Source organism: Protopterus annectens, chromosome 11.part0 (genome assembly GCF_019279795.1).
Source record: "Protopterus annectens isolate FY-2018-M chromosome 11.part0, PAN1.0, whole genome shotgun sequence".
Classification (NCBI taxonomy): Eukaryota; Metazoa; Chordata; order Ceratodontiformes; family Protopteridae; genus Protopterus; species Protopterus annectens.
In genome coordinates, this window is record NC_056745.1 from 330,914,337 (window position 1) to 330,934,648 (window position 20,312).

A 20,312-nucleotide genomic window follows, 5' to 3' on the forward strand; every position below is an offset into this window, starting at 1 on the left:
ACCGTCCCAGTTGTAGGCTAGTATATTTATTATATTTTTATGTATTCCTAAACTCAGAAGTTGGTAATATCACAAAATGAACAGACAGTATACCGGGATTTATTCTGGTTACTGGGTACATTATCTTGAGTCTCTTTTCATAAGTATGTTTACCGAAGTGAAGCTTCCAATGGTAAAGTCTGGGAAGGAAGTTTTTTTTTTTTTTTACTTTGATAGTTAAGTGGTTTTACTCTTAGATCACTGTGGCATCATCATCACTAACTTGTGTTGCTTGCTCTGATGGCATAGAGCAATAAAACCATGACCACTGCCTAAGTGACCTGATTTCTATTAGTAGCACAAGCTTTTGATATAACTGGCAGAGAAGAATGGAGGTGCCAGACCCGCAGGGTGAGAACACAATGGAACAAGATGCATAAAGCCACAAGTTCTCAGAGGAGAGGAGCTGTCACAGAACACATTATGGGGGGAGAGGGGTTAACTTACCAAGCCATAGCCTTGTGATGATCTTCATTAACAAATGTGTGGGAGTGTGCACTTGCAGGGGAAGGCATTGTAAGTTCTCACAATGGAGCAGGTAGCTTGTCACCCCTCCGCTTGGGGGGGGGGGCAGGCCATGTAAACTCTCTTATTACTAGGATGCCAATGATGTTATAGGCAGCCCTCATGTCTGCCTGCATGATGGCCCTTCAGAATGGCTCTTTTTCCCTTATTGTAACTCTGATACGAGGGAATGAATGGGCAGAGTCAGAATAGAAGGAGGTTTGTTACTTGGCAGGCAAGTGGAGATGTAACTTATAATAAATACAGTGAGTATAATTGTTGGGAAGCACAAACTACATAGGTTTTGCAAGTTTGATACTCAAGATATTTGCAACCCATAGTTTGTATTTATACCATCTATTGGCGATTTTGATTTGCATAACCGATCAATATTTGGGCATATTTGTCTGATGTTAATAAGCTTCTGCAGTTATTTGAGAAGCCGATGCCCAACTTTTAACAAAGACTGGTATTCTATTCAGTTTGTTCAAAAGAATGCCAGAGTTTGTACATTGTTTTCAATTGTTTTAAATTTCCAGATAGTCTGGAAAAATTCCAGATAGGTGACAAGGCTACTTTCTTGCCTATACAGCAGCGAGAGTGAGAACAGCCTAACAATTCTGAACCAAAAAAATACAAAGAAACATATAAAGTAGAAACACAAAGAACAGTACTTTTTTTAATCCCACTGCAAATGTATACAAGAGAAAGAGGATGGAGGGTGGGTGCAGTTTCTGCAGCACTGAGGAATTTGAACACCAACTGTTATGGGTAAATGAAACTTGCACAGCTGTACTATGTTCACAATTCCCACTACTGCAGTAGCCTTCAGGATGTATGTGTTGACTACTGCAGCCTAACTATCCTGGAAGGAGGGAGGATATGGATCCAGGAGACCCTTGAAGATGGTCCTAGTAAAGCTTGCCATGGACCTTGAAAAGGAATCAATTTGGTAATGCTTTGTAAAAGTATGTATGGAGGACCAAGTAGCTGCATGTAGAATACTGCTGGAGTCCACTCATTTCCAGTATGCCATGAAAGATGAAGCGCTACAATAATACGCCTGGTCAATGCCTGGAAAGAATTTGACACAGTGGGAACAACAAAAAGCAATAGCTGACACATGGAAATTGCCTGTTTAAATAGAGGATGTCCCTTTATAAGAAATAAATAACTGGTCATTTTTTTTTCTGAAGGACTTACAGATAGGATTCTGCACTCTGGATGTCCATAGACAGCTTGGGGACTTTCTCCCTAATTTTTAGGTTCTGGGAAGAAAATTGGAAGATTGATGGCTTGATTCAAAGTAAACACTGAAACCACTTTGTGCATGAAAGAGGGGCTTGTTCTTAATGTGACCCTATCTCTGTTGAATATAAGGAAAAGTTCACTCACCGTGACAGCAACTCAGATACTCTTCTTGCAGATGTCAAAGCAATGATGAGCACAGTTTTCTAAGTCAAAGAACCTTAGATCAGCTTAATGAGTAGGTCCCAAAAGGTGGCAATACTTTTCTCCAACACAAAATTGAGATCCCAGGGAAGAGCAAACTAATTACAAAGAGGTCTACGATGTAAAACTCCTTCAGAAAATGTTTTAGCAGAAAGAATGAAAGAAAGTGGATCCATGGGTAGACATGCTGAAATGGCTACAAGATAAACCTTTATACAGGAAAAACTGGCCAGTGGAAAGTGACTCACATGAATATTTGAGCACCAGTGGTGCAAAGTCCCTGATTGGCCCCTGGTTATTGGCTACACACCGACTTAATAAAATCGCTTCCACTTACCAATATGCGATTTTCCAGTAGTTGGTGTTAGTCTCTTTTAGTACCTGCTATATGTCCTCATGAAATGGGCGGCCACGGTGGTGCAGTGGTTAGCATTGCTGCCTCACAGCAAGAGGTTCTCCGGTTCGATCCTCAGCTGGGGTGCCTTCTGTGCGGAGTCTGCATGTCCTCCCTGTGGTCGCGGGCGTTTCCTCCGGTGTCTCGGGCCTCCCACATCCCAAAGACATGCTGCAGGTGGATTGGACACTCTAAATTGGCCCTAGGTGTGCGTGTGAGTGTGCCTTCTGTGGAAGGTTGGGCGCCGGGCTGGCAACTCGACACCGTAAAACTCCACTGCCATTCAATGTGCGGACAAGGTGATCCGCTGTGGCGACCCCTAACCGGGAAAAAGCCGAAAGAAGAAGAAGAAGAAGATATGTCCTCATGAAATAAGTGCCTAAAAGGTATTGACAATCAGTTGAAATTGACAGAGTTTGGTGCATGTGTGTGAAACTTCTCTTGTCTTGCATGAGAAGATCCAGTCTGAGAGGAAGTTTGTGGTAATCACCCTTGGCCAATTCTATAAAAAAGAGAGAATCAATGTTGTCTGGGTCAAAAGAGAGTCACTACAATGATTTTTGGGGAGTCCTCAATCTTCAGAATTACCCAAGACATGAATGGAAAGGGTGCAACAGCATAAAGGAGCACTGCAGTGCAAGGGAATAAAGATCCTTCTGTTTTCCAGGCTTGCAAGGAATCCTGGTGCAGAATTTGTTCAGTTGTCCGTTTTAAAAGGAGGTAAACAGATCTATTTGAGGTGTTCCCCATTGATCAATTTCTGGAACACTCCCCCTCATTCAATTTCCATTTGTGATGGTCTGTCCTAGCCCTGCTCAGCTTGTCTGCCACTATGACTTGCTCTGAAACATTTTAAGATGGTTGGGTGGGTTACAAAATTCTGTAGACCTACCTCCAAAATCATCATTGCCAGCCTGCATGGGGGTACAGCCTTGTGCAGCCCTGCTTAAGTACCACAACTGTGGTATTGTCTGTAAACACTTGAAGTCCTGGTGACCATGGTGGTGAAGAGATTACAAAGCATGGATCACAGCCATCTCCTTTATATTCATGTGTTTTGGTCTGTCTGAATGACACCACAGGCCCTAGACTTTTACCCCCATAGAAACTGCTCCCCAGTCAAAATCTGAAGTCAGTAGTGACAGACTGGTTTGGAGCTGGAGAAGATAAAGGAAATCCTAGTTCAGCTGAATATGTAGGTCTCCAACAATGCAGTTCTGTATTTAAAAAGCCCAAAACTGGAATCTGATGTTCCAGAGGATATAAATGCTGGGTCTGTTTTTTTTTTAAAAAACACAGCATGTTTCTCACGTAAGCTGGCCAGGGGAATTGTGAGAATCATAGAAGCCATGAAACATAGGATCCTGAGTAATTCTCTTGCAAAAGGCTGAGACTAAATTGGAGAAGCTCAAGAAGAATTCCAGATAAAGCATCCACTTTCTCTTGTGTCAGAAAAGCCTTTAGAAGAGAGTTATCTAGAATGCAGATGCGAAACACAATCTTGTGAGATGGAGACAAGGAGGATTTAGCAACTTTCACCAGGAAACCTAGATTGGTTAGAATAATTATTATCCAGATGGCAGAGTCATTAACCTGGGATACAATTCTGCAAAGATAAGCAAATAGTCTAAATAAGGGAATATGTAAATGCCATTCAATCTGCAATGAGTTATGACTAGGGCTAGACATTTTGTGTACACCTCTGGAGCTGTAGATAATACAAAGTGGAATGTAGAAAGCTACTAATGTGACCCATAACCTTAGAAATTTCCTGAGGCCTGTGGCAATGGGAATGTGATAACATTAAGTCCAGTTTTCCATGCAACTCATGGGAGGAATAAGGGGTAACTTTCTGTAAGATCAACAAGGTACTTCCAAATAGAGATTTAGGAATGAAAGATCTAGTAATGGTCTCCAAAAGGCATCTTTCTTTGATACCAGAAACCACCATTCAGAAATACAAACCTTTGTCCCTTTCACTTAGAGGGTACGTGTTCTACGACTCCTTCAGTGTGTAAAGACCGAGGAACCTGAGGAAATATTCTACTTGGTTCAGAGGATGGGGAGGAATTCCACCTGAAAGGAGCATTAATTTTGTATCCAGTGTCATCTGTAGTGCTATATCACTTTTAACACCAAAAAGACTGAGAATCTTTTGCCGGGGGGGGGGGGGGCAGCTTCTCTTACAGGTTTTTGTGGAGATATTGTCCAGAAAAGGAGGGGGATGCTAGCACAGTGAGTCATTCTGTACAGTCCCTTTTTCTGAAAGGACCCGTGTTTCTTGTTGTTTCCCTCCAGCCACATCTTTTCAGTTCCTCAATTACCAGAATATGACTGATGGTAACCTGATGAAGCGCACTTGTGTGCGTGAAAGCGCTCGTTTTTATCAAAATTAAACAGTTTTACAGATTGTTCGTGGTGGTTCCTAGCAGTTTCTTGTCTTCAATATGACTGATTTTGTTTATCTGGCTTTTTAGAGAAACAGTGAGACCCAAAATATTTCTACTGGGGAACTTAAAATCTTAGATACTTCCCAAATCCAATTTTTCTCTTTCATCAAGTTATTTGAGAACCTGGGCAGCAGAAGAGCCAAACAATACCATCTTGTCTAAAGCAAAATCTAAGATTTCAGTGGAATGAGGAATATCCCTTTGTAACATAATATCTTCTCAGTTCAGAGGGAAGACGTACATGTCCGTATAAAAATACCTCATTCATCCTGGCTATGTTCTGATAAAAATAAAATTCTTCCACACAAGAGAGTAAGAGTTAATATTTTCCTGAGTCAAGGCTGGACTTGTGAATCTGAAGTAGAAGGCCCATCTCCTTCATAACCAGAGTCATCAAGCACAGTTTCTTAGGAATTTATTTTCAGAGGATTCTGGACACCAGGATGCCAAAAGCAGTAAGGGTTGCTGGGTGTGCATCAGAAGGCAATCTGTCACCTAGTGTACACAAGCAGCACATTTAACGCTCAAAACTTCTTATCACAGGCTCTTAGTGTAAAAGCACATGCACCACTCAAATTATCTGTCAGCACACCTTTATTAAGTTAAATGCACAGAGAAAAAGAAAAATGGCAGGTAGCCTGTCAAAGTGAACAAAAGCAGTACACTGAAAAACACATCTGTCTGTCCCAAAGTAAAATATCCAATATTCACACAACTGAAAACTGTTTACAGCCTAATTTTACAACTTGAAAAAAAGCCAAACATTAAAAATTGTATGCACCCTTACTCCCCATTTAGGGCTCCTTGTTCTATTGACAAATTCTTACTGCACCCAATTAAATCAAACAATAACGCAGGTGACCCACTCTATTCCTCTAATGTCTCTAAAGTTTGGAATTCCATTCACTCTCACTCGACTAAGTTGAAATCCTTCAAGCTACACCTAAAGGTCTTATGCCTTTGCTCATGCACTTTACCAGACTAATCCCCATAAACTACCCTTATCTACTTTATCCCATCCTGCTCTAAAATAACTACTTGGCCAGTAATCCTCTCCTGTACTACTACGTCTACATGGCCACATACACTGTTCTATACTCTCAAAGCAAAGTTAAGGAAAGCTCACATTATCATTATCCTACTGTTATAAAACGTGTTTATGTTATGTATATACTTATATGCGTTAATTTTTCTGCGTATCTTTTGAAGATTTTCTTCCTGGGCCTCTGCTGAAAAGGGGCTTTCTAACCATTCAGACTTTCCCCATCAACAAAAGCAACAAATACACAAGTAGTATATACATTCACATCCTGGCAAAAACAGAAAAGGCACTAGATGGATGGAGGGAGGGGACAGCTACCACTACAGTGATCAATTAGAAAATCTACTATATCTGTGAAGTTCCACTTACACAAATGTACTATGTTTAATACTGGATCACTGCTGCAGTACACCAAGTTGTTTGGATAGATTACCATACCCTAGAAAAAAATGGGGAGGGGGAGATATTGACAAACCCAGGAAAATGGAAAATACTCCTAGAAAAGCTAGTTCTGAACCTGAAAAAGGAATACAGTCTATAGTGTAAAAATATAACACAGAACCAAGCTGCCACACCTAGAAAAATTCTGGAGTCAATCCCTTTCCAAAAAGCTAATGTCCTAGCAAGGTAGGCCCTAATCTGCCTGAAAGCGAATTGCTAATGCGAGTATAAAAAGACAACCATTACAAAATTGTCTGCTTTGATATTCACTGTCATTTACTTTATCTTCACAAGAAACAATAGGCAGCTGGCCTTCCTGAAGAATGTCGTTATGTCCAAGTAGTATGTGAGCTACCGTAGGCATCCAGAGTAAGCAGACTTCTTTCTCCCTTGTTGCTAGGTACTGGAAAGAATGCAGGGAGAATAACGGAATACTTAAGGTACACACTGGAGCATAAAAGAATTTGTTCTCAAACCTGTATCTGTGAAAAATGAGGTAGAAATGACATGAGCTTGTAACTCTACTCTTCTTGTACAAGTCAGAACAAAACGTTTTCCACATAACACGCTCAAATAGCCTGGTGAGCTAATTCAACTGTCAGTTTTTTTAAACGCAAAGTTAAAATCGCAAGGAGGAGCCACCTGTTTTCTACACAGATGGAAAAATAAATCTCCTTTCAAAACTTTGAGTTGAGAATAGGTAGAAAGGGTGGGTGGGGGGGGGTCTGAGGGTAGAAAAGCAAAAACGGCTGTAATATGAAACCTGAGAGAGGAATAAGGCAGGCCAGATGACAAAAACCCACACAAAATCTAGGAACAACGGCAACCAAGTCTTAAAAAGGTCCCATCTGTCTCCTTTAGTACCCCACGCATGTCTTAAGAAAAAAAAAAGATTTAAAAACTTATAAACTTATAGTCTGGGCAGTCAATTAAAGTAGAGACTGGGATATATAAATCAACCCCCATCTTGTCTAAGTAAATCCGGAAAGTAGGGAATTTGTGGTAACTGCCCTTGGCCCATATCAAATTACCAGAGTACCAGACACTTACTTGGGAAGAAAGGGAGTCAAACACCCCTGCCTTTGGAAAGTCCTTCTGAAAATTTAGAATAACTCTTGGTATCAGTGAAAAGGCATAAAAAACATTCCTGTCCATAGATTGAGAAAGCATCCTGTCACCTACTCAGCATCCTGTCACCTACTCAGCATGGTTTCAGACCTGCCCATAGTACCACTACAGCTCTCCTCTGCTTCACAGACACAGTAAACAGTCTCAAAAATGAAGGCCTGCAAGTGTCAACTCTTTTGTTGGATATGTCCAAAGCATTTGACAAAGTCTCACACCAAATCCTGCTATACAAACTAAACCAATATCATCTATCTAATTCCACTCTTACCTGGTTCCAAAGCTATTTAACTGACAGGTACCAAGCTGTGAAATGGGAAAATTCTCTCTCTTCTCAGCTGCCCATAACTATAGGAGTCCCACAGGGTTCTATCTTAGGACCACTACTATTCACAGTCTTCACAAATTACCTCCACACAGCATGCATCTATAATTCAGTATGCAGATGACACTACCTTAATCTGTGCTGCACAAAACATTCCCACCCTCCTGCAAACAACTCAACTAGCATTCTCTGATGTTGAAAACTACCTTACCAAAGCCCAACTTATCCTCAATCCAAAGAAAACTCAGCTTATGATTATAACCAGTTCTAACAAAAACACTAACAGTCAATTCACTATCTACTCCACAAATGCTACTCCAATTGCTCCAGTGGCACAGGCTAAGCTATTAGGAATAACCATAGACTCCCACCTAAAATTTGATATTCATCTGAACTTAACTATTAAAAAAGTACATGCCAAACTGGGGTCACTCTACCTATCAAACCATTTCTTACCAACAACACAAGATCATCCATTGCTCGCTCCCAACTTCTATCCACCCTACTCTATGCATCTCCCATTCTGACTAATCTCAACAAAACTGAACTAAGCAAAATGGAAGCTTGCTATAACAGAATTGCCCGCTTTGCTGCAAATTGCTCATATAGAACTCATCACTGTACTGCTTTGAGACAGCTCCACTGGCTTGAACTGCCCAACCTCCTAACCTACAATCAGCTCTGCCTCTGTCATTCTAGCTATTACCTCCCCAATAAGTGTCCGGCCCTCAAAAACCTAGTACAACATCACTCAGCCAAAAGGCCTCTTAGATCATCAAGCAAACTACTACTAGAAGTCAGCAACAGCTACAATAGCTTTGGAGATGCACTATATAGTAGTTCGGTGGCTATAAAATGGAACTCTGTCCCTACTAGCATTCAAAACACATCATCCAAAGCCTCCTTTAAAGACCTCATCAGGCAACATCTCAAGCAAAGTTGGCAGTGGCTAGTGAAAGCGGATAACATATACATACTAAATCCAGAGCAATTGATAATAGTTTTTCAATCTTACTCACAAACACTGGCTAATCTACAATGTATGTACTGTACCTGTGTACTATGTATGTATTCTACCTACATTCCAAAGTTCAGCCGTGCACCACAAATCTATTACTTACCTTTATTTTTAAAATTAATATTTTTTTTTTGATTGTTCTCTCCACTGTAACTGTTTGTGCCGCACACCACTGTAAAAACATGTCTCTTGTAATTTGTGTGTATACTGATTATGTCTAAATAACTAAATGTGTCTGTAATTTTTCTTTGTGGAGCTTTTCTCCCCGGGCCTCTGCTGAAAAAGGGCCTTTTCGGCTCAGACACCCCCGGTTAACAAATGTAAAATAAATAAAATAAAATAAATCTGCATTCCAGGTTTGCTGTACGGAATCCTGTAGCAGAATTTCTTTAACTGATAAAGTGGCAAACAGAACTATTTATTTGAGGAGCTCCTCCAAACCTGGATCCATTTTGGTGAGGGTCTGTCCTGGTCCTGATCAGCCTGTATGCTACAATGTCTTGCTATGACTGTATGTATGAAGCCTGAAGAGTCAAATGAGCTGAGATGCAACTTTCCAAGTAATCATGTCAGTTCTGCAATTGTAATAACATGGGTTAACTTGCAGAGGTCCTGAGAACCAGAGATTACTTACGGCCTAAAGAGTATTAATACCGTATCTCAGAAATGTATGTACTTTTTCTGTCCTTGTTCCACAGACATTGCACATCAAACCTTTGACCCCCCCCCCAAAAAAAAAAGTCAGAAGCATTGATTGTGGCAATCTGACAAGGAGGAAGGGGTGCCTGTATTGAGAAATACTTGGGCCGCCCACCACTTTAACTCTAACTCTCTTTTTATAAATCCCAACACTTGAATCTGAAAGGAAAAAGGATGCTGATGTTGATGCCAGACTGATCAGAAGTACTACTGGAATTTTCTCATGTAAAGTATGGCCCTGGGTGATCTTGATAATCACAAAGGCCATGAAACCCAGAATCCAGAGATACTGCTAGGCAGAAGACAGTGTCTGGCTAGAAAATATTAGGAAAGGTTTGTTGAATATCTCTACTCTATCCCAAGGAAGACTCTCCTCATAGGGATGCATTCAAAAGACTTCTGAGAAAAACTACTCAGGGGAAGGGAAGAAAGAGAAGTTCAGAAACTTCACTCGAAACCAGATTTAAAAGAAGCTCCTAGACTCATGTCAAAGACTCCTAACACTTGGAGGTAAGTCTGCAAATTAAGACCACTGTCCAAAAATGGAAAGATGTGAATGCCTCAGTCAGTAGTAAATGACTTCTGGGATCTAACACCTACCCTTGGTACAAAAGGGGTAAGACAGACTTGCTAGATTCAAAAACACTTGCTCTCAGTGTAAGTAACTTACTCCGGTGTAAGCCTGCTACAGGTGATAAACTACTGCAGTTTCTGAGAACTTGCCTAATTTCAGTCTTGGACTTAATGCAAACTGTATAAGAAAAAGGTCTCAAGTGTGTTTACATGATATCAAGTAGGGTTAATGTCACAAATGCCCAGCAAGTGACTATGCTTTGAACTAAGATGCATTTTGGCAGCAGCTTTATTACTTTATTTTTTATTTGACATTTGTTAGCTGGGTTGGTACAACTGGGTCAGAAACCCACTTTCAATGGTGACCCAAGGAGAAAGGCTCCACAGTATTTAACACAGTTAAATTTGCAGTACAGCAGAATACCCTAATCTAAGTAATATAAATTAGAGTGAAATATTACATCAAGAAAATATACAGAAACAAAAACGATTGACAACCCCAAAAACACAATTTCAAGAAAAAAAATTACAGTTGTCAGGTAGTGGCATCATTGTCAATGTACAGTGATGTAATTTGCAGCTGATGGCTAGGAGAGAGCAGCAAAAGAGGTTGAAGATGTCTATGCCCTCGGAGAACTGCTGTAAATATCTGACAATATAAAAATACAGAGAAAACAATACATAAACAGAATCACATTGTTTAACAGAAAAAAGAATGCAGTGGATATTAAGATGTTATATTACTATTATTGAGAAACTACAGTACAAAGGGAGTTTAAAGGAATAAGTAGGAGTGAGGTTGAATAATAGAGGGAGAGAAAATCAGTTATGAGGTTAGGTTGGAAGTGGTTATGTAGGATCCTGGCAAGGACAGATCCTTGAGCTTAAGATTAAGAGTTTTAGTTGTTTTTTTGAATTGTGTAGAGTTTGAGGTGTTTCTAATGGAGTTAGGAAGTTTGTTCCTGACTAGAGAGACACTGTAGTTGTACAGACGTTTATCTATGTTTCTATTGAGTTTATCTATGTCAAGGAGTAGAAAGACAGTAGAGTAGAGAGGGAGGGGCAAGCAGCAGGTTTGTATTAGGATGGTGTGGGTGATTTGTAGTTGTGCTATACGAAGTTGGTGGGGGAATTCAGGGCACTGTAGTAGTTTTAAAGCAATGCAATGGTGAGTTTTGTACGGCTGATTTGTTGCAAATCTGGCGATTTTATTATAGGTTTGTTCAAGTTGTGAGATTAATGTGGTATGCAGGTTTGTCAGTATGGGAGCAGCATAAAGGAGGCCAGGTAGTAGGAATGCTCTTGCTAGGGATAGTTTAGCTTCAGGAGTAAAGATTTTGTTGTTACAATACAGTAATCCTAATTTATGTTGTGTCTTTTTGATACATTGGTGAATATGCTGGTCATCTATTATGGTCCCGAGGAGTTTTATATGAGAGTCAGCTTTGATGATAGTGTTCTCTAGTGAGGAGATGGAAAAGGAAGATTTATGGTCAGAGAGTGATTTAGGTAGAAACAGTAGTACTTTAGTTCTTTTGTGGTTTAAGATCAGCTGGTTTTCATCAAGACATTTTTCGATGGAGTTAAAAGTGTTTTGAGTAAGGGAGAGGAGATGAAATATGTTATCAGAGGAGGTGATGAGGGTGGAGTCATATGCATATTGAATGGAGTCATATGCATATTGGATAAGAGTACAGTGGTTGTAGGCAGAGTGGAGATTGTTAGTAAAGATATTGAACAGAAGGGGACCTAGGATAGAACCCTGGCTAACCCCTGTTTTTACAGGCAAGAAAGGGGAGCAAGAAATGAGCCATCGAACAGATTGTAGTCTGTAGCTGGAGAACCACGGCACGGTGGTAGGAGAGAGAGAGGTTGAGTTCAGTTAGTAGTTTAGAATGAGACACCGTATCAAAAGCTTTGGTTAGGTCAAGAAAGAGACAGGACAAGCTGGTTATTATCTCTGGCCTCAGAAACTGTATGAGTAAAGGACAAGAGGATTGTAGCAGTGCTGTGGTTAGGCCGGAAACCATGTTGAGTAGGAGTATTAGGTATTTAAGGAGTTGAGCATGGATACATTCTTCCAGAATTTTAGACAGAGGTGATAGGATGGCTAGAGGTCGAAAGTTAGAGCGGTCTGTGGAGTTACCTCCTTTGCACAGTAGAATAGTATAGAAGGCTTTCTAGATACAAGGAACTGTGTTCTCTTGAATAGATCCATTTATTAGTATAGAGATGGGAAATGCTATTGAATCAGCAGCAAGCTTGAGAAAGAGGGGAGGTAGTTTATTGGCAGACGGGGAGCAATGTTTGAGCTTATGAAGAAGAGATTTGATGTAGGAGGTGGGAACAGGTTTAAGAGAGAAGGGGTTTGTTAATATAAGCAGAAGAGGGGGAAGAGTTGGGGGACTGGAGTTCTGGTCAGAGTAAGTTAGTTTGCAGTTGGTGTCGATGATGTATTTATTGAGCAAGGTGGCAGTCTCTAGTGGTGTGCTATTAGGGAAGAGGGTTGGGGTCGAGGGGTTGCCAGGGTGTAGGATATTGTTAATAGTGGACAGAATTTTTGAGGTTTGGAGGGGTGATTGGATTGTGTTGTACTGTAAAAGTTTTTCTTATCCTGATAAATGTGTTTCTTTGTAAGGTTTCTGATTTCCTTATAGCTTTGTTGTAGGGTTGGGGATTTAGTTTTCTGCCAGGTTTTCCAGGTACTATCCCTTCTGTGCATGAGGGAGCATGTTTATTTTGATAGCCAAGGTATATATGATGCTTTTATCCTAATTTGTCTTTGGGGAGCAAGTGAGTCTAGGATGTTGAGGAAGATCTGACTGAACACTTCTACAGCTTTACTAAGGGGAGGGTATTGGAGGAAGGACCAGTTAATGGATGCCAGTTTAGAGTTAAAGAAGTTAGTGTCAATTGAGGATAGTTTATGGCAGTCTCTGTATATGTGGGATCTGGGTAAAGGAATACAGTGTCTTTGGATGTGGATGGGTAAGTGAACACTCAGGGAGTCAGGCAGGGTGCAGGGGTTGTGGTATGTATTAGGGATTGTAGTAAGTATCCAGTCGAAGATAGAACTGGTACTGGTGGTTTTATTAATACAAGTGTGGGATGTGAGGAGTTGTTTAATGCCATGAAGATTAATACTCATATTGGGGGAGTCAGATATTAGTTTTGACCAGTCAATGTTAACATCTCCCAGAATGATAGTTACATAGGAAATGTTGTCAGTCAGCCAAGAGAGCATATTTTCAAAGGACAGGAATGTGATTTCCTGGTGGGATGTAGACTGTCCCCCTCCTTTTCTTGTCTGTCTATCTAGTCGGAATATAATTGTAATCTGGGGGTAAAATTTCATTATTTGTTGTGTGTGGTTTTAACAAAGTTTCTTCAGTTAAAGTTAAAATATAAGGAGTGTTGAGCTATCCAGGAGTGTAAGAAAGTGATTTTGTTGGGAAGGCTTTGTACAGTAATTGAGAACAGGTTTAAAGGTTTTGTTACTGGAGCATTGTGGAGTAGGTAGGAATGTGTTAGTGGGAGGAAAGGGTTGGTATGGGTGTGAGCAGGGGTTGAGTGAAGAGGGCGAGGGTCCTGGCTTGGGGTGTTTCTCCAGCTTGGAGGAGAGATTTAATGGAGGAAGTGTTAAGGTGTGGGTGGTATGGGCTTGGGCTGTAGAGGAGTACTTTTAGCTTGTCATTTGTGTGACTGTAAGACAGTATTTTCATCTTGTATAAATGAAAATGGGAGGTAGTGAAGAGTGACAGCGAGATGTAGGGATAGTAGGTTATGTTATGGTTACAGAGAGAGTAGGAAAGGAAAGTGTGATGTGGCAAGAGGAGAGTTGTGTAAGTAGAATAAGTAGTGGGGTGCCTAGGTAAAAGTGAGACTTGACTGGAGTGTGAGGAGAGGGAAACTAGAGATCATCAGTAAGGCTGAGATTAATTCATATGCAACAGAAAGAGTGGGTGTAGATGTGGCAGGGTGAACTGACCTGATTGGAGGAAGGAGGTGACAGGGGAGGGGTGTGGTTAATGAGTACAGAGTATAAATCTGATGTCAGGGGTGGGTGGGAAAGGGTATGCGAACAGAGTGGGTTGTAGCAAGAGCAGCAGAAGTGCACCGATACTAGCCAAGAACAGAAAGAAAGAAAGAAAAATACTTCTCTTCTGAACACAATTTTTCTGAAACTCTATCTAGTCACATTTTCTGAAACTCTATCTATTCACAGAGCTTTTGACTCTAAGTGTTGCCTATAACACTGCCTGCAAAGACAAGAATACTGACATATGTAATGTATGGCACTATAACATGATATGGAACCAATGGACGAGTGCAAACATTTTAAGCCAATTTATTTCTAGGGAATTCATTTTGTAAATGGTAAAGCGCGTTCCATTACATTCTTAATATTTTCACAGCAAGAACATTTTTACTTAGTTGTGTTTTTAAAGAATCTGGGAAAAGGGGTCAGAACATTCTGTTAAAGAGTTTGTCTTAATATGACTACAATGTGTGGAATAGTGGTTAGTGCTTCTGTTTCTTGGCCTTATCTCCACGGTCTGGGATTTGATTCTGACCTTCAGAAATTGTACTGAGGAAATTCTACTACAGTCACGTTTCCTCTGGACACTTTGTTTCATCTCATGTCCCAGAGACATGCTGCCTACATTAGTACTCTAGAGCTCTTATCTCTGTGTATCCCCTATAAACAAGCCTTGCACAAGTATCCCTGTCCCAAATAACAAAAACGCTACAAAATAAAGAATTGACATTTTTCTGCTGTGATCATTTCAGATTGCTTTGATTCTGTTAAACAGATGGATAGTATCCAGTGCTATATTATTTGTACCACTACAATTACTTTTTGTTGTGTCTTTCGGCTTTTCCACTATAATTACTATATGACCAAAAAACTGACTTAGTAAGGTAGCAAAGAAGTGATCTCCAAGAAGAATGAGGTAGTAATCTACCAAATGATGCACTTCTACATTATCACACTCCATTTAATGAAGCTGGAAGGAGTGTTTTTTTTTCTGCACAACATATGCAATTCTCATCAGTTTCTCTTTCTTCACGTGTTCTTTACAGTGTGATCTGCACAGATGTGTAATTGTTTTTTAACCAAACATCATTTTGTACTACATGCAAAAAATACACCAAGCAAAACCATAACAAATGGTGCAATCAAGAACATGAACAAATGGTAACTCAAAATTTGCCATCACTGCTAGGCTGTTACAGGGCCTACATGAGAAGTGCTAAATGTTAAGTTTTAGCTTCTTAACTGTACACTCATAAGACTCTTCTCCAAGAAGCTTCAAAGAAATGCATTTTATAATGGACTGCAGTGTACACCTTCACATTACATCTGTGTTTACAACCAATTCAGAATTGAACCTGCATTTGTTCTGGGACAATCCGCCAGTTATAATATGCAATATTTAAATATACATTCTGCATAACTAATAGGTTTGCTATACTCAAATTATATAATCATTCTGCATAACTACTAGCAGTACAAACAAATGAAACAGCAGTAAAGCAAGAGAAATATTGTTAGAAGTGTTTGGCCCAGATTCTGTCTAGCAATGGCTACACTGCAGAACATTTGAGTCAAATGGTTATTTTTCCAAGCCTCTCATAAGAACGATTTTATGTCTGCTCCATCCACTCCTGAACTTTACCACTGTTGACCTTACAACCTTTTTGAGAAGATTCTAACAACCTACACTCTGCACCCCTTAAACAATACATACTCTGAGGTGCTCAAATGTTTGGACCACGCACTTATTTGTCTCCTTTCTTTAACATTGTAGATATTAAGCAATCCTTTTTTTTTTGGGAGGGGGAAAGAGATTAGTCATTATGTTTTTTCTTGATCTGCCTTGTTCACTCAGATATATTTATTGTTTGTATATTTATATCACCTTATTTCTATTTCCACCTACAATATCCTCATTAATAAACATTCCAATTCACAATTTTATCCCATCCCTTCTAGCAGCCACAAACAACAATCTCAGTACTCAATACCACAAAGCACCCCATCACTCAATCATTTTGAAAAGGTCACATCTAGATGTCTTCCCACAGGACTTTGTACAGAAAATTAGAGCTCTGTTAATAATCCAGCGTACAGGGTTCGACTCCTTCCACCTCCACTTGCCTACTGTGAGACCTGAGTAAGTCACTTGACCAGACAGTGGTCCTGTGGCACCATTGAGAAGGGGACACTTGGGCTTACCTAATTAAAAAGAAAACAAAAATCAGCAGACTGTACCTCTTCAGGATATCTCCTCCACTTTAACTTAAGCAACTTATTACCATTTCAATAAATAATTCCCTTTGCGTACATGACAATCAGTGTTACGCATCCTCTCAATCTGTCTTCAGGAAGTACATTCCTACCACAGGGAGCTTTCCCCAAATCATTTAAGTCACTATCCTAGAAAATCTCTCCAAAAAAAGTCTGAACCACTCTTCTTTAAATAAAACCATTGAAACATGGGCAACATGTATTGGTTTAAAATTCTGTGCTGGGAAGTGCAAGCAAAACATTCCTGTACAAGTAACACTATAACATCAAGTCTTAGAAAAGGCTGCACGATATAAAGATCTGGGAGTAAATATAAACATCCAAATTACCATTCAAGGATTTTGTCATGGAATTAAAAGAAAAATAAAGTCATAAGACAAGTTGACATTATTTAACAGCATCACTATACTTAAACAAGATAAATTAATTGAAATTTATAAGACATTTGTTAGACCCATATTGAAAAATTCTGCATTTTGTAATTATATTTAGGGACAGTTAAAGAGTGGAAAATAGTCCAGCAAACGCTGACAAGATACATTACCTCCCTTAACTCAACAAAATATTATAACAAATGTAAAAAATGAATCTGTTTACTATACAATACAAATACATTTTTTTCCCTGGCCTACAAAATACATGATGATAAAAATCTAACAAACAAGTCTTAACATATTTATGAGCAGCAAAACATTCAGACATAACAGACAGACATGATGCTAATTTTGACATCAATCTAAATAATTCATATAAAATGGGCTTTGTAGATTATCCTAATTGTTCCATATCTGTGGAATAAATGGCCATACTATATTAAATTACAAGAGAACATACAGTAAACTCTCAGTTAACTGGAACTCATGCAACCAAAACTCTTAAGCAACCTGAAAAAAAAATCGAAGAAATAAATACAGTATGAACAATTCAGTTTTTCAAGTGTTGCACTTTGTTTCCCCACACAGAAACATATCTTATGTTCTAAGAGTTGTAAAAAGGAAGACACAAATAAATTTCCTCTCTCCCCAACCTCAGAACAAGTCAAGCCAAACAAGTCAAATTGCTAAAATATCAACACTAGCTCCATACTCAGTCAGTTTGCATCAGATTGCACATGCTCTCTCTGATCTCTCACATACAGCCTCGTCAGCTTTCACACATGCATTCACTCACTGTCTCTCTCTGATTTTTCACACACACTCTCTTTAGCTTTCATAAATCTCTCTGGTCTCTCACACACAGTCACTTCTGCTTTCACACATGCATTCACTCTCTCTGTGTCAGTCTCTATTTAAATCATTCAATTCCAATCCACACAGCGTGCCACTGAAAACCGTGTCACGCTTTCAAGAGAAAATATAAGTTTAAAATAATATTATTCCAGAAAGGCTTTTAATTACTGTATTTCAATATTAAAATCAAATCAATAAAAAGTGTTTATGGTATGCTAGAGGGTACAGTATTTGTCAGATCTATTTCAATAGCAGCTCTAAAGCGTCCAGAAACTACACTTCGGCATCTACCAATCCCCACAGGTGCCGGTTAACAGAGTTTACTGTAAATCACTTTAAGAAAAATTTACATGAATGCATGGAAAGCACAGTCTCTGAGATCATCATAAGGGAGTCATTGTTCTAACATGGCCAGTTAACCTGCACATTGTTGCAAACTTTTAAACTGAGAACATACATTCAATTTATCAAAAAAGTGAAAACTGTGCAACCAAAAAAATATATAATGAAGTATACTATGACAAAAAAAACTAGAAACAATAAATTGCATACAAACCTTGAACTAGGAGAAATTGACATGCACTACAACGGAAGAACCTTTGGATTTTTGGGTCAATCACAGTTACACCTCACATAGCTGAAAGTTAACTAGATGGAATGACAGATACAACTTTTGGCTAAAAGCGAAAGCAGTAAATTTGCTGATGATCAGTACAATTCTGCAAGTAATGCTAAATCTGTGATGCTTAAACGACTTAAAGAACGTTATTAACGCACTGCTGTGACAAGCATTTTCGTATTTCCCCTTTTGCTGCAACACAAACTCAAACACCGTTGCCCACAGTAGTCAAATTCCAGCACCTTGGAGTATGCATAGTAAGAATTTAAGAACCGATGCTAGTCAACCTTGCATGACACAAGTATCTGTTTATGCAGTAAAAGAGGGTAAGCTCAGCTGCCCCGCAGTATCTTCTTCTTCTTTCGGCTTTTCCCGGTTAGGGGTCGCCACAGCGGATCATTGTCCACTCATGATTGGCAGTGGAGTTTTACAGTGTCGAGTTGCCAGCCCGGTGCCCAACCTTCCACAGAAGGCGCGCGCACACACACACACACACACACACACACACACACACACACACACACACACACACACCCTTGGGCCAATTTAGAGTGTCCAATCCACCTACAGCATGTCTTAGGGATGTGGGAGGAAACTGGAGCACTCGGAGAAAACCCACATGACCACAGGACAGGGAGGACATGCAGACTCAGCACAGAAGGCACCCCAGCCAACGATCGAACCAGTATATTCTAAATAAGAGAGAGAAATGAAGGCAAGGGAAAAGACTAGGGGGCGGGCGCAGATTTTATGGTACAAACTTACTTTCCCCCGGAGGCGTTGTCTTCTGACAGTCTACACTACACCCGAACGTACATAACGAAAAGCACGTGAACTTAAACACAGCAAAGGAACTGATTTCCTGTCAAACCAGAACTAACAGATGGAATCCGAAAAGCAACAAGAGCACTCGCCTACAAAATGCAGTTAACAGTGAATAATGGGCTTTTGGCCAACAGGTAGCTTAATTTTCTAATAATGTCAATACCGCACTTCTTTAATGTCGTTTACAAAAACACACTTTTGTACAGGCTGCTGAGTCAACATATTTGACCCAATGTTTCTTAAGTAAGAAATGACATATACCCCTACCGATACTGCGGGCATACACACTAAAGCCAGCTATAAACAAATCAAACCAGATCTCATGCAAAGCGTACAGTATAACGGTGCAAGTTTTTAAGACTAAAAGCTCTGCTCCTCACATAACGAAGTTAAATTGCAAAGGAAATCTTGCTCGATCTTCCAACATTTAACAGCCTACTAAGGAGGAAATATAGAGATACAGCAATACACTTCCGTATATCAGAGAATAATTGTATTGTTCGCCGTACTTCATAGACTACTGTACTAGGAATTGCCACCAAATTATATCATCCTCGTCTTATACCCGCTACTCTTGCCAAGGTACAAAATTGTCAGCTCAGCACCAAGTACCATGTCTCCTCCTCCCTACCTGCCAAAAGTCTAGCAGGTACGCCTCCACCATGAAAGTAATACAAATACTACTCACGCTGAGAGCCGTCATCAAAGCGGTCAAAATCCCAGTCTGGGGATGGTGTCTCCACCACCGCCATGACAACAAATACCACAGTTCTGCTACACTAGAAGTTGACCTAAGCAGCCGCTATACCTCCCGTGATCAGACACTTCACTTCCGGCTTCTAATTATTTCTTACGTGCTTCTGGGAAATGCAGTTTTTCGAGGGGGTGTTGCGTCTAAAGAAATACCGATGTGTTCTATTTTTAAAAAATTACAGATTCAATAATTATTTTATTCATTCAAATGTGTTTATGCATGAAAAAGCTATACAACATAAATGAGTAATAGGTGTTAAAATAGTGCTTTGCTTGCTACAAGATAAAAATTGTCATATGTAATGATTGCCATGCCACCCCTCCCACCCATAACATTTTTAGTCTGCCACTTACTGTTAGTTACATTACAGTTACCAACAATGCCAACTCAGCGCACATAATGTTTTTCGCAAACACGGCAATCAAATAACCCTTCCATCTTCGTAAAACTCCTACTCAACTTATACAAAACTGTTTAACCATCTTAACCAATTTCAGCTGATTTCGCAAT

General features: G+C 39.7%; 1 protein-coding gene across 1 annotated transcript in view; it reads right to left on the reverse strand.

Moving 5' to 3' along the window:
• WASHC4 (WASH complex subunit 4) overlaps window positions 1–19,862 on the reverse strand; it is a 1,952,913-nt gene extending 1,933,051 nt beyond the window's left edge. Inside the window, exon 1 of the mRNA XM_044087827.1 lies at window positions 19,737–19,862. Coding sequence (XP_043943762.1) covers window positions 19,737–19,800 — 64 coding nt within the window. The 5' untranslated portion in view covers window positions 19,801–19,862. The remainder of the gene's footprint in view (window positions 1–19,736) is intronic.
• Window positions 19,863–20,312: the final 450 nt, after the last annotated feature.